The sequence below is a fragment of the Eumetopias jubatus genome, unplaced genomic scaffold, assembly GCF_037043125.1.
Source record: "Eumetopias jubatus isolate StellerSeaLion01/CBP00866 unplaced genomic scaffold, mEumJub1_p1.0 scaffold_4, whole genome shotgun sequence".
NCBI lineage: Eukaryota > Metazoa > Chordata > Mammalia > Carnivora > Otariidae > Eumetopias > Eumetopias jubatus.
Genome location: NW_028274810.1, coordinates 69,101,703 through 69,117,197, shown reverse-complemented (window position 1 = coordinate 69,117,197; position 15,495 = coordinate 69,101,703). Strand labels below are relative to the sequence as shown.

The 15,495-nt window shown below is 34.4% G+C and overlaps 1 protein-coding gene across 4 annotated transcripts in view; it reads right to left on the bottom strand.

The window, feature by feature from the left end:
- SPATA6 (spermatogenesis associated 6) overlaps positions 1-15,495 on the bottom strand; it is a 144,101-nt gene that overhangs the window by 61,122 nt on the left and 67,484 nt on the right. For all 4 annotated transcript variants that reach the window (XM_028106932.2, XM_028106933.2, XM_088022432.1 and 1 more), the window contains exons 7-9: positions 12,907-13,206; positions 8,561-8,648; positions 13-53 (exon numbers count right to left, since the gene is read on the bottom strand). In XM_028106932.2, the coding sequence (XP_027962733.1) occupies positions 13-53; positions 8,561-8,648; positions 12,907-13,206 (429 nt within the window). The remainder of the gene's footprint in view (positions 1-12; positions 54-8,560; positions 8,649-12,906; positions 13,207-15,495) is intronic.

The following is a 15,495-nucleotide window of genomic DNA, read 5'->3' as shown; positions in this document are numbered from 1 at the left end:
ATACTTACATACCTTATAATCCTTGGGTCGGTAGCAGCCAAGATGAGAATGATCTGAAAAAGGATGTACAAAAGAATTAAATTATAAATATTTCATATCAGAAAGAAGAAAATTTGGTTTCATCTTTGGTTTTTGCTATGATTTCTATGTTTCTATGTTTATAATTTCTTTGATTTCTATGATTATAATTTCATACAGTTTTCAAAAGTATCTTAAAATCCCTCAACAATGCCCTATAAGTAAAGGTGATACACAACAAGTTAAAATCTGTATCCATTCTTCAATAGTTAGGTGATTTCACAAATAATGTTTTCATTAGAGCTGGAGATATCAGAATATAGACCAGAATAATTTTTTGTTGCTAAACCAATCTGCCTACATGAAATGGATAATCTTTAGTAGATAAAGTAATTTCTGATGAAATATAATTTGAACATATAGATATGATAGGTATTGCCAAACTGCATGTGTTCCCATTCTTGGGAGTCCACACTAGAGTCAAGTGAGTATAAAGGCAAGAGGACCAGCTTTAGATTATGGTAGCAGAGGTGTACAGACCTTGTTGACAAATAGATCCATACTGCAGTCCAGTCACCAGCACCTCCTGTATAACCTTAGGCTCATCATTTAACCTTTCTAAGTCTCAGATTCCTCCTCTGTCTCACGTACCTCTTTCATAATTGTTTTAAATAGTATATGAAATATTACATGTAAGCAATAAAATAAATGTTAGCTACTATTACTAACTTCGTCGTCAACATCGTTACTCTCAAGTTCTAAGTCAAACAAGCCTAGGTGCAATTTCTGATTCCACCACTTACCAAATATATTACTTTGGTCAAGTTATATAATTAATCTGTGTTTCAGTCCTCATTTTTTTAAAGATTTATTTATTTATTTGACATAGAGAGAGATGGCGAGAGCAGGAACACAAGCAGGGGGAGTGGGAGAGGGAGAAGCAGGCTTCCCGCCAAGCAGGGAGCCTGACATGGGACTCGATCCCAGGACCCTGGGATCATGACCTGAGCCGAATGCAGACGCCCAATGACTGAGCCACCCAGGCACCCTTCATTCCTCATTTTATTTTTTATTTAAAAAATTTTTTTTTGTTATGTTAATCACCATACATTATTTGTTTTTGATGTAGTATCCCATGATTCATTGTTTGCCGATAACACCCAGTGCTCCACTCAGCACGTGCCCTCTTTAATACCCATCACCAGGCTAACCCATCCCCCCAAACCCCTCCCCTCTAAAACCCCCTCAGTTTGTTTCTCAGAGTCCATAGTCTCTCATGGTTCATCTCTCCCTCCGATTTCCCCCCTTTCATTTCTCCCTTCCTACTATCTTCTTCTTTTTTTTTTTTTTAACATATAATGTATTATTTGTTTCAGAGGTACAGGTCTGTGGTTCAACAGTCTTACCCAATTCACAGTGCTCACCATAGCACATTTAAAAGTGTGAAGACAATGCCTACTTTGCCTCAGAGAGTCATAGTAATGATTAAATTATACCGCTTGAGAAAGTTCCTAGCACAGTATCTGTAACAAAGTAGATTATAAAACTATTCTCTCTCCTGGGATAAGGACCACTATATTGCAGATGCAGATTTTGGGTTTTCCTCATTACTTAAAGGAGTCAACATTTAAGTATTATAATCTCTGTATATTGACATTCAAGCAAATCAGAACCATAATTTGCAATTCTACTTCCTTACACATTCTAGTCAAAAGCATTCTAACATTCTATATTTTACTTTCCCAAATCACCTTATCCAAAAAAAAAAAAAAATGATTATATAGATAGAGACCTAGGATAGTCAATAGTCAATTAATTAGCTTTCTTTTATGGCACAAGATCTTGTTTGTTTTCCAAGTGTCCCGAACCATTACAGAGAATAGCTGAAACATTAATGTCTTTCACATAAGGCCAACTTCACCATTTAAGTCAGTAAGACTCAACTTACTTCAAGTGCTTTTCAAAATTAAAAATAAAAATAAATCCCAGCTCAACTCCTTTTCCATAAGGTCTAATAATGTATGGCATGGCCACAGTAGCAGAAATAAAAGAATGATACAGACATAATGAACCTAATTCTCCACACATGCTAACTTTGAAAATTAAGGTAATAATTTCTGTACTTGGTATATATTCTTTCTGGCAGCTAATGTAATATTAAAAGTACCAGTATATTAAAATGTCAATATGTCTTCTGCTTTCCACAAACCATTTGTAAACCTACCCTAACAGATAAGATTTATAATTTTCTTTTATTTTGAAATCCAGCTGTTACTGAGGTTCCCAATGTTTGCACTTCATCACCCTTACCAATAATTACTCACTATATGCTAAAAGCAGGAGATAAAGGAGATAAAAGTCATGGCCCACGCACAGGAAATGCTTGTAATTTACTTCGGTTAAGTTATACAAAGTTGGGTAACAGCAGCATTAAAGAAGAGGCTAAGTCAGAATGGTACAGGCAATTAATGCTATTTAAAAAAGTCATATCAGAGATTAATCTCTCAAGGTTGAAGACAATCAGAGAAAACTTCCTAAAGGAGGAGAAAGCTGACCGGGGCCTTAATGGATGGGTCACACTTAAGAAAAATATGAAGAAAAATTAGAGCTAACTCAGATTGTGCGTGTATGTGTGTGTGTGTGTGATCTCGATCACCTTTGACTTTACTTCTTTATACCTCATTTTTTTTGATCTGTAAAATGGAGATAAATAATAGTATCTAAAATTCTTGATTATTGTAAGTAACCAATGAATATTAGTATTTAGAATCAAGGCCAGCAGAAAACACATTCAATAAAGGTTAGCCATTACCTGGTTCTCGAATAACCGCTTGAAACAGAATAGGTGTTATGGACTGAATGTTTGTCTCCTCCCAAAATTCCTATGTTGAAGTCCTAACCCCCAAAGTGATGGTATGTGGAGATGGGACTTTTGGGTAGTAACCAGGATTAGATGAGGTCATGCAGGTAGGTCCCTCACGATGGAAAGAGCACCCTTCTAAGAAGAGACAGCAGAGAGCTTGCACATGCACATGTGCTCGCATGCTCCCCCCATCTCCTTCTCCACATGTACACAAAAAAAGGAGGTCATGTGAGCATACAGTGAGATGGCAGCTTTCTACAAATCAAGAGAAGAGGTCTCAGAATGAAACCTACTTTGCTAGCACCTCAATTTGGGACTTCCCAGCCTCTAGAATTGTGAGAAAAATAAACGTCTCCTGTTTAAGTCCCATCTATGGTATTTTGTTATGGTAGCCGGAGCGGACTGATAGAACACCTAAGGCGAACGGTTATTTCTACTTTACATTTCAGGAAGCTGACTTCCTATATAGCCAAAAGTAATGGAACTAAGGTCTTTGATTAGTTCACACAAGAGAATGAAAGTGCCTTTAGTCTCAAAAATGACATCAGATTCTGAATTTAACAAAATGGATGTGATATATAATCAAATTAGTTAAATATCAAGTAGTGACTAACTGTATGGGTTAAAAATAAATGTGGCAATCAGTCATCAAAATATTTCCATAGCAACCACCTAATATAGAAACTAAGATCGACTTTGTACAAAGGTCACCATTCCTGCTGGGAGTAGTCTGGTAACTTAGAGCCTTTGCATCCTTCCTCTCTCCACAGCTGACCCTCACTCAATAGGTTCAAATATGACTCAGTCCTAAAGGACCAATCCTGACTTTAACCAAGAAGGATTTAAGGAACTTTAATCTAAAACTTAGCATCCCTGTATCAGTTCATCCTTTCTATCAAAGTAATTCTTGAGCCCCATTCTGATTATTATAGTCAATATGTGTTCCCTATGAATCAATCCCTATTCTGGCAACCTCGATAGTACCTTAAATTGAAGGGTACTATCATCTTCCTTTTTTTTGTAATTTTAAGGAATTGAACCCCATTCTGGTAGTGAGTGCTACTACTATTGCAAAACATCTCTGCTGATGAATGTGTGTACCAATGAACCTCCAAAGAGTATGCTCCTGGAGTCCTTTATCAGTAATTACCCTATTGTTATCCTAAGGCCCATATAACATCCTAAGGTTGACCTCTGCTCTCCTGTGAATCTTCATGAAGCACACAGCCATGCATTTGCTATATGCCAGTCCCTATAACTGGAAGCAAAGCTAAGATGACCAGTTTTATAAAATAAAACCAGGGTTTAATATCTCTTAGGGGATCACACCTTCTAAAAAGGAAAAACATATAACGTGTTTTCTGTCTCTTGCTCACCTGTGATACCTTCAACAGAAACTGTTTACTCTGACCTCTGATGTTTTCATCTTTCTTATTTCTATTGTTGTCTGACGTCTCATCAGCAAAAGTCTCAGACTTTCCCCCTCACTATTTTTTTCTTGTCTGAAGTTTAGCAAACAGCAAACTTATCAGTGACTGAAGAGTGATGATCATGAAAAAAGATAAATTAATGTCTAATAAGCACATGAAAAAACATTCAATGCCATTAGTCAAATGTAAATTAAAGTTTCAGTGAAACAGGACTGCCTATCCACTAGAATGGTTAAAATAAAGGCAATAACAAGTGCTGTGGAAGATGTGGAGAAACTGGACCATCATACACTGCTGGTGGAAATGTAAAATGGTAGAGCCATGTTGGAAAACAGCTGGCAATTTTTTAAAAAGTTAAATATAAACTTACCATATGAACTGGCAATTCCATTCCTAGGTATCCAAAAGAAATAAAAACATGTGTCTATGCAAAGACCTCAGTGCAAATGTTCAAAGTAGCATCATTCATAATGGCCCAAAGTGGAAACAATCCAGGGACTCAAGGTGAGAATACAGATTTACCGCAAATGGGTATGAGGAAACTCTTTTGGATGATGAAAATATTCTAAGAATGGATTGTAGAGATTTTATAACTGTGCAAATTTATTTAAAATACTTCAGTTGTGCACTCAAAATAGGTGAATTTTATGATATATAAATTATAGCTCACTAAAGTTAAAAATGTTTAATAAATAATAGGAAATCAAAAAGGAATTCCTAAAATGACACAGCTCAGCTGCCTACTGCTCTATGAGATGAGGCACACATTTAAATACAAACAAGATATTTTGCTAATAACTATATATACAATGACTATTTGCTATTTTACTCAGAATAGTAAAATGTTACCATTTATTGTTCTCTATTCGAGTAATGACATATTAGGTTTTGGAATGTAATTTCCAATTTATTTTACTTTACAAACAATAACCACCAAACAAAGAGATTAGCAGAATCTCATAAAAGATTACAATCTTAGGTAGAAATGAAACTCATAAAAGAATCTTCAAAATAAAGGGAATAAGAGAAGTTCCCTCCAAGGGGGAGACAGAATCTAACATCTTTTCATATTCTAAGCAAATAAAAAAGGGGCCAGGATGATGCCCTCAATTTCCTCTTCAAAAACACCAGTGACTGGATAAAGCTTACAAACATTCGTGCAGCACAAGACGTGCCAGATCTCTTCAAAAGGACTGCACAAATTACAGTTAGAATGATATACTATGGAAATTCCAGATAAAGAAAATGTGCTTGAAAAATTTATCTTAAAAAAAATACATCTAAATGGAAATAGAGAAAGTAGGAGGAGAGTGGTGGGAGGGGTTGGGGCGAGAAACGCTGGACCCCAGACCAACCAGGGCTATTCTGGAACTCTCCAACAAGCCACTTAACCTGTCTAGGCCTCTGTCATTTTTCTTGATCAAATACACTTAAATTCATCCTCATGTGATTATTATGATGACTAAAATAGTCAATGGTGGTGAAATGGTATCCTATAAAAACTTAAGAATTTTTAGGTAGGATAATTTGGCAAGAAAAGGTTTAAGAATTTCCATTAAAGTCACTAATGAAAATTCACTCTAACATAATAAGAGATTCTATCATAAGAAATTCCCATATGTATTTCAATAGCTGATGAGACTCCAAAACATAACCACCAATTGCCAGACAGGAAAAAAAAAGGCAGTCAAAAGAATAGGGACATTAAAAGTAGAGAAATGAGATGAAAAAACTCCTTATAGTAGAAGGGCAAGTAATAAATGTACAAAGAATAACGGAATTTTTAAAAATCACTATTTGGCAAACTTTACAGTAACAAACTTTTTCAAGCAAGAATCATCAATGTATGCTAAAGGGATCAAAGTTGAGGTGACAGGATATAATAGTCTCAAAATATCTCCCCCTTAACCACAAAGGGAAGAGATAGCACCTTTATGATGGAGAAATCTAGCAGACCCCATCTTAATTAATGAGCAAATGAATATCACCAGTAACAAAGCAGTATCACACGTTTCCTGACATGTTGCACTGAGAGTAACACATCACATCTGTTGTATTCTGGAGGGAAATGAATAATCTAAATTTAATCATGAGGGAAAATCAAACAAGCCCAAACTGAGGGACATTCAACCAAATAACTGGCCTATACTCTCCAAAATTATCAATGTCAAACACAAAGAAAGATTAAGGAACTGATCCATTTTAAAGAAAACTAAAGAGACATGTTAAACTGAAGACCATGCATGATGTGCAATTTCTTTTGCTATAAAGATATTATGAGGACAAGCAGCAAAATCTGAGTTAGGTTTATAGATTAGTTACTATTATTATATCATTGTCCATTTTCTGCTTTTCATAATTATATCACATAATATCTGCATTAGTCTCCCTGGGCTGCCATAACAAATACCATATAGACTTGGGGGCTTTTACAACAGTTCTGGAGGCTAGAAGTCTGAAATCCAGGTGTCAGGGCAGTCAGGTTCTGGGGAGAGCTCTAGTTCTGGCTTGAAGATGGCTACCTTCTGCCTGTGTCCGCATGAGGCAGAGAGAGAAAGCAAGATTTCTGGTTTCTCTTCTTATAAGGGCACTGATCCTATCATGAAGGCCCCACCCTCCTAACCTTATCTAAACCTACTTACTCTTCCCCATTTCCAAATACTACATTTCAGGTTAGAGCTTCAACATAAGAATCTTGGAGGGACATAATTCTGTCCATAGCAATGTGCTTGTCAAAAAAAAAAAAAAAGTTTATATACAAACATACATACAGAGGTGGAATGGGGGGGGTAGGGAGGAGATAAAGAGGGAAAACCAAATATTAGTATTTGTGGATTCTGAAAGTTATATGGGGATTCTTTATCCTATTTCAACTTCTCTGTAAGTCTAAAATTATTTCTAAATAAAAAGTTAAAAGAAAAAAAGCAGACCTCACTATTGACCTCTCTGATTGTACCTCTACATAGGTAGCTGACTGTGGCGATCAAAAGTTACTGGAAACTCTAACAGTTCTGCTGGCAAATACATAATAATTATCGAGAGAAATCAGACGCCTCAGTGCATTCTAAAAGCATCTTCCAAAGGAATATCTATATTGAAGTTATTTTCGATTTTCTTGTTCTTAAACCTTTTTTTCCATGTCCATAAATTTCTTCCAAGAGGGGAAACAGAGTATAACATCTGTCCCTAATTTCATATAATCTGCTATTGTGGTTATAAAAGACCTAGTGATTACCACATCTATCTCCCTGCTAATGCTAAAAAAGCAAAATAAATGAGCACAAACTCTGCATGTTCTCAGAGAAGAATGTTTCATTTTCCCATTTAAAAAAAAGATTCTATACATGCAGCTCACTACATGTTATGATTGTGTTTTTTTCACTGTCTCATTTTTCTTCTTCTATGCCTTTTTCAGTATGTAGTGAATTAACTTAAAGGCTGATGGGAAATGCTTGCTGAACCGACTAACCAGTGATTATAGATATTAACACTCAAATATCCCTAATCATATAACACTATTTAATCTTCTTTGTAAAAGTCATCTTCAGATTGAACTTAAGAAATAATTTATCTAACCGTTAGAACCAGGGCCTATGATGAAAAAAAGATTCCTGTAAACTAAACTTAAAGGACATTATCTTTTCAGAAATCTAAGTATTATTATAATGACAGTGGATCTTAAGGCCTGTGTGCTAGGGCATTTTACATGGTCATACTTACTGTGTTATCTTCATTCTTTAATATATTGATTATCAAAGTAGTTAAAATGACTTGTTCAAGAATGCCCAATTTATAAATAAGTGACAGAGCAAGTATTCAAATATATGTGTAAATGTATGTCCAAAACCCATAACCTTGAACATTTTTTACTGTGGTGTTTCCCAAAGCCTATTCCACAAACTAAGGAGTGTATGTTAAAGCAGGAAAATGGTTCCATAGTCCAATAAATTTAAAAATTTTTGAGCAAAACAAAACCATGTTGTTTTTTTCTTCACTAGAAGGTTATCAGTCTTCAATATGCTATTATGTATTTTGAATCTCAAAGAGGGAGATTAATTTATAGAAGCATAGAAATTCTATTATTTTTAGAGAGTACCTATATGGGTATCTCACAAGTTGTAAAAAGTAGCACTATGCCTTATTATCCAATAACACAGCAAAGAATCTATTTTTGTTCATTGACGCCAAGTGAAAGACTTGACTGTACCAAGGAAACTAAAGTAATGAAGAGAGACAACTTTTAAGTTACCATTGTGCATCCTAGACCATCCATCTCTTTCACAGTCTCTGCCAGAAGATCCAAATAAAACATCAGCCCTGGGACTTGGGGGGTCGACCTAGAAGAAGCAAGATTGAAAGTCAAAAAGAACTTAAATGTTCTTTCAGTCTCATGGCACCTGAAAATCAACTCAAGTACATAGACTGTAGTCATCAGGTTAACACGACAGTGCCTGTGTGGTTCAGGCATGTTCTGAAGCCAGAGCTTAGTTGAGTATTTTGCTGTTCATGTTTGAATAAAATTGAAATTAAACTCCAGAATTTTTTAATTATAAATTTGAGTCTATTTTAAAATTAACAAATTTACAGTTGAAATCTCCATTACCCCATTGCCCAGTTGGCTTTCCATTACAAAACTACAAAAAGAGGAAGCTATTTTGCCACATTTAAAAAGCAAGTTTAGCCATTTGCTACTTAGATAGATGCTGAATTCAAACAGTGTCTTTACTTGGCTATGTTCAGGGCCCAGCACGCTTAGTGCTTTATAGCTTACATATTGTTGCAGCTAAGCATGTTTTCTAATGAAAAAGAAAAAAGAGTGATATAAACTGTAAAAAAGATAGCTCTATTGATCAACATTAAAAACTTTGTACATAAAAGGACACTATTAAGAGAGTGAAAAGCAAACTATTTAATAAAAATATACATATTTTCAAATAATTATCTGATAAGGCATTAATATCCAGAATATATAAAGAAACTTCTACAACCCTGAAAAAAACTCCTCAATTAAAAAGTGGGAGAACTTAAATATACATTTCTCCAAAAGATATACAAATGACCAATAAGCACAAGAAAAAATACTCAATATCACTAATTATTAGGGAAATACAAATCAAAATCATAGTGAGAGATACTACTTCATGATGTGAATATAATTACTGCCTCTGAACTATACACTTAAAATGGTTAAAATGGTAAATTTTATATTGTGTATATTTTACCACAATTTAAAAAAATTAAATTTTAAAAAAAGGTGAAAAGACAAGCCATAGAATGAAAAAAAATCTTTACAAATCATACCTGATAAGGATTTAGAATCCTAAATATATAAAACAAACTTACAACTAAATATAAAAAAGTAAAAAAAAAAAAACAATTAAAAATGGACAAAGAACTTGAATAGACATTTCTCCAAAGAAAATATACAAATGGCTAAAAGCACATAAAAAGATGTTCAACATCATTATTTATTAGGGAAATGCACATCAAAACCATAATGAGAAAAAAAAGCCATAATGAGAGACCAATCCACACCCTCTAGGATGGCTATAATAAAAAGAAAACAAAACAAAATAGTAAGTGTTAGTGAGAATGTGGATAAAGTGAAACCCTCAAACATTGCTGGAGAGAATGTAAAAATGGGACAGTCACTGTGGAAAACAGTTTGACAATTCCTCAACAAGTTAAACACAGACACACCACATGACCCAGCAATTCCACTCCTAGGTATTAAAGCAATTAGGCATGAAAACAGATACTCAAATGGAAACTTGTGTATGAATGTTCATGGAAGCACTATTCACATAACCAAAAGGTGAAAGCAGCCCAATGTCCATCAACAGATGAATGGACAAACAAAATGTCATATATATCCATACAATGAAATATTATTCAACCATAAAAAGAACCAAGGACTGATACATGCTATAACATGAATGAAACTCAAAAACACTGTGCTAAATGAAAGATGCCAGGCAGAAAGGTCTATGTATTGCAGGATTCCACTTAGATGAAAAGGCAGAGTAGGAGAATCCATATAGGAAGCAGATTAGTGGTTGCCAGGGGCTGAAGAAAGGGAAAAATGGTGAGTGAATGCTTAATGAGTATAGGGTTTCATTTCGGATGATTGAAAAAGTACTGGAACTAGATCGTAGTGACAGTTGCACAACATGTACTTACTGCTACTGAAATTATACACTTTAAAATGGCTAAAGTGGTACATTTTATGAGTATTTTACTGCAATAGAAAAAAAAGATCCTATTCTGTATCAAGGTAAAAGAAAATAATTCTATTTACCTTTTCTGGGATGGTTGTGCTAGTTTGTCTGGGAACATTCTAGTTAGTTTCTTGAAACTGCTCCTTACTATGTGAGACTGTTTTTCACACAATGTATGTAAAACTAGAAAGTCTTTTCTAAAGGTATTAACTTTTTACATATGCACGTATGAAATTATTTTTTTTGAGAGACGAGGGAGGGAGAGAGAAAGAGAGATAGCGTGCACGCAGGAGGAGGGAGGGGCAGAGGAAGAGAGAGATAATCTTAGGCAGACTCCATGCTCAGCATGGAGCCCGATGTGTGGCTCCAACTCACAATGCTGAGCTCATGACTTGAGTCGAAATCAAGAGCCGGATACTTAATCGACTGAGTCACCCAGGAGACCATGAAATTAAAATTTTGTTTATCAATTTATTAAGTGCTTTTGAAATCATGAATGGCTATGGGGGGAAGAAAAGACATCTCTATGCAAATACAACTGGAAAAAATCCCATTTCTTATATGATAATGTAAGCAATTTTCTTTTTTTTTTTTTAAGATTTATGTATTTATTGGAGAGAGAGAGAGAGATCATGGAGGGGAGGGGCAGAGGGAGAGAATCTCATGCAGACTCCCTGCTAAGCCCAGAGCTCAATGTGGGGCTCAATCTCATGATCCTGAGACCACCACCTGAGCCAAAATCAAGAGTCAGACTGAGCCACCCCGGCACCCAAATGTAAGCAATTTTCTAACTGTAGGCTTAGAAGTATGCATTTTTTTCTGTGATCTGGAAAGCTATAAAGGAAATCTCTTCACTGAAAACATCAAGGCCTACACCTAGCAGTATTAGAATTATTCCACTTTGAACACTAGTGTGAAAAAACAGCAATTTAATGAGCACTTGAAGAGAAATTATTTCCCTCAACAATTTTTTTTTTGTGGCTAACGCCCACTAACTATTACTGGTTATTTTGCCCATGGGCATTTTAATTAAAATGCTACTATTCCTTCAGATTAGAATTTAATAATATCTTTTCAACTTAATTTGTAACGGCGAGCAGTCATAAAATGAAAGGTTTTCTGAAACTGCCATCCAACCAGCAAGTAAATCTTATCTGGATATGTCCAAACAACAACAAAAAATGTGGCCAGCACCTATAAACAAATCTATAGAAAAAAAGACAAATGTAATCACAATAATCTCAATAAAATATTACCATTTAAAAGCACCCATTATAAGTTTTCTTTTTACAATAAAAAACCTGTTACCTAAGGTTAAAAGAATAAATGATTTGTAGTCAAAATATAAAAATGGAATGAAATGTTGCTTAATGTAATTACATCTAAAATTAAAAAAATATATATCACACACAAAAAAATTTGAATTTTCAGATGGTGTATTTTCAAAAACCCATTAGATTATCCAAGGAGCATCTTTACATGGTTATATTTACATATTAGAATTTAGAAAAAGATGAATTAGACATTAAAGTCAGAAATAACTTTATAGATAACCCCAAAAGTTGTTTTGCTTCTGTAGGCACTTAAATCTTAACATTCATTATTACTATTATATGTATTTATTAGTAATTTTTATTAAATTGCAAGCTTTTGTTAAAGAAATACTTTTAGGATAAAAATTCTTTACAAAAATTCAAGAAACTGAGAATTCTAAGAAAGTCCTTTATTAAACATTCTGAAATATTACAGACCCCTAAAATTAGCCAAAGTCTACTTGACTATCACATGAACACAAGCTCTAAGTTTAAACCATATCAAAAGCAGTCTTCTGTTTGGGAAGATTACAGCTATGCTACCCTAAGTTAACTCTCTTCACTTTCAAAGGCCTTCCCATCCTCATCAAATAGTGATTTGCTTCAAAGATCCATTATATAAGGTTTACCCAAGGGACATAATATCAAAGGAAACTTAACTTTCCATTATAATTTTTAAAAAGGCTAGAAAAGGGGGGTCTTCCTTTTCATAAAGAAAAGTTGGTCCTCTTTTAAAATCCTACTCTGCCATTTTAGTACTAATGTCAGTTACATCTAAGTTCAATTTGTAGAGTTATTACACTGTCCAGTGTATAGGAAGAAAGGAAATGGATACTTAAAGGATTTAACATGGTATTCATAATGGAACTTGACCTCTGTCAGGTTTAAAGACTGAAAAAAGAATGTTCTTTTACTCTAATTTTCCATTTTAGATTCCTCAGCTAACAGTTCAGGAAAGAAAATTATTAATAGAAGCCAGAAGTTGAAAGAAGTTTCAGAATAATATTTTAGTGAAAGAACAGATTAGATTGGTTTCAAATGGAAATGTTTAAGAGAACACATACATGTCTAATCACAAATGGAGGTTTATCTGTTTCTTTTTTGAATTCATAGGGTCCCAGATTTAAATGGGCCAGCCGCCGCCTGGTGTCTTCAGATAGCTCACACATGCGTCTTTTTGTGTAGGGAGATGGAGAGTGTGATTTTGAAGAAATTGTAGGCTGTTCGTAGTTTTTTGCATTTATGCAATATTTATTTCTCTCAGGTGACTTGGATTTTTTCTTTTGTGATCTTGATGTTGATGTTCTGCTTTGCAGTCTGCCATGTGATTTTTCAACTGGAGCCGTATGGTAAATAAATTTATCCTAAACATAAAAAATAAAAATTAACATGGGTAGAAGCTATATGTAGAGATATATGTATAGGTATCTATAAATTACAGGTAGAAAAAAACTTTAAAAATTAATTTAAGGCACATATAACCCATCAAAGCCAACTAGTCTTTCCTATCTATGCTAGATAACTCTGTCTAGTAGTTAATAAAGTACATGGTATTCTTAAGTCTAACAAGTACTTATGAAAATAAAATCCCAATATTTAATCATTGGAAAAATCTAAGAAACAAGGCCAGAAAAATTAGTTTTCAGTGTACTAAAAAATTAACATGAACATTGGTTTATCATTTGTAATTAAGTATTCAAGTAACTGGCTATATAATTTAAGAGGGCTTTTTTTTTTTTTTTTAAGAGAGAGAGTATATGAATGGGGTGGGAAGGCAGAGGGAGAGGGATGGAATCTTAAGCAGACTCCACGCTGAGCACAAAGCTCAATGTGGGGCTCAATCTCATGCCCCTGAAATCATAACCCCAGCTGAAATCAAGAGTCGGAGGCTTAACTGACTGAGCCACCCAGCGACCCAAGAGGGCCTTTTTAGTAATGTTACAAATACACATGGCTAATTAGTTGCTTATGAAATCTTTATGGAGAAAATTATTAAAATAAGTTTCATTTATACTGCTAAGATTAAATATGTATATACAATGTGAACATCTGAAAAACAGCTTTATACATATTTTCATGAAATGTATTATTTGGATTATACAAGGTGATTAGGATCTTAAGATCTCTTCCAAACTAAAACTTTACAGGTCAATGACCAACAGCCATATCATCTTAATTCTGGTTCCATATTTTTATAAAAGTAAAAAGACATAAAAGACACACATAAACTTTAATGACTAGTACTCTATTAGTAAAACTGGTTAGCAGTCTAAAATTTTAAAAAACAAATGTTACATTTCTAAAATTTTTTTGCGTTATTAGGATAACATTTTATTTAGTCTCTGCCTTTTGAGTGCCTTAAAGTTTGGATTACGGTAAATAAGACCTCTTGATTCATTATCTAGAATTAAAAGATTTCTAATATTACAGAAAATGGACAGTTGAGAAACTTTGTCTTCCTAACTTTAATCATTTAAAAAACCTATCAATCCTACCTCCTTCTCTATTTTCTCAACCCCTCCTTCCCTAACTCGCTAAGGGTATCTATTCTAAGTAAATATTAAAACATAAATGTGATATAGAAGGGAAAAGAGTCAAATATTTTTAAAAAGTAGATAAACAGGAAAAAAATATATTTTCCTAATCGGAAAATAAGTCCATGAATTTCATACAAACCTGCAGCATCAGATTATTTCCTCATCTTTCCTCTATAGCTGTTGATACTCTCCCAGTCCTTCTCCCATGTTGCTCAATGACTTCAACAAGTAATTCAGAACTTTTCTACCATATCACACTTCATCTATCTCTATGACATCACACTGATGCACAGAAGCAGGAATGTTAGCACATGCAAGGACCTTTGAGGTGGAATAAATGTTCAAGCAGTGAATCTTTCCAAGACTTTGGACTCAGACTTCTCTTTCTCAGCTTTAATTACCTTTTTCCACCTCATCTTAGAGTTTATCATTATGCAGATCCATTTTTTCTCAAACTCTGAAAATCCCTTGCTGACCAAAACTGCTTTTCCTCATTCTACTTCTTTTATTCTCACTGAATCTGCTCCCTGACCTCCTCACTTCCCTCAGTCCCTGGACCTCTTTTTTCCCAGACCTTCATACATTTTTAATATCTCTTACCTTCAGACCCAGATGAACCCAACATCATCCATTTCAGCAATGCTGTAAAGTTCCTCCTTACCTACCTCTGATTATACCAAACCTAAAACAACTAACCCTACCTTCTTTCTTCATTACAATTTTTGAATGTTGAATACTATTAGAAGTTATAAACTGTGGAATATGTAGTACAGATACACGCTAACTCTATCCAGTCCTTAATGTATTCTGTTACTGCCCAGGAAAACTTGAAATAGTGGCTGTTACATGCTGTTAACACGATGGCTCCCTCTGGCTAACAGGATACTAGCTTGGGACAAAAAGAGAGACTTGAAAAAGTGCTATTGTTTTTTATTCCTTTTTGGAAACCTTCCTGCCTCCATGTGAATGAGCCAAAATTAGCCTACTAGATGCTGAAAGTCTTGTGGCCACCATCCCAGCTAAAATCAAGCAAATTATCAGAAATATAAAGTCCCTCCCAGACCAAAAACTCAGCCAACTACCTGACATGAATGAAGCCATCATAGATCATTCAGC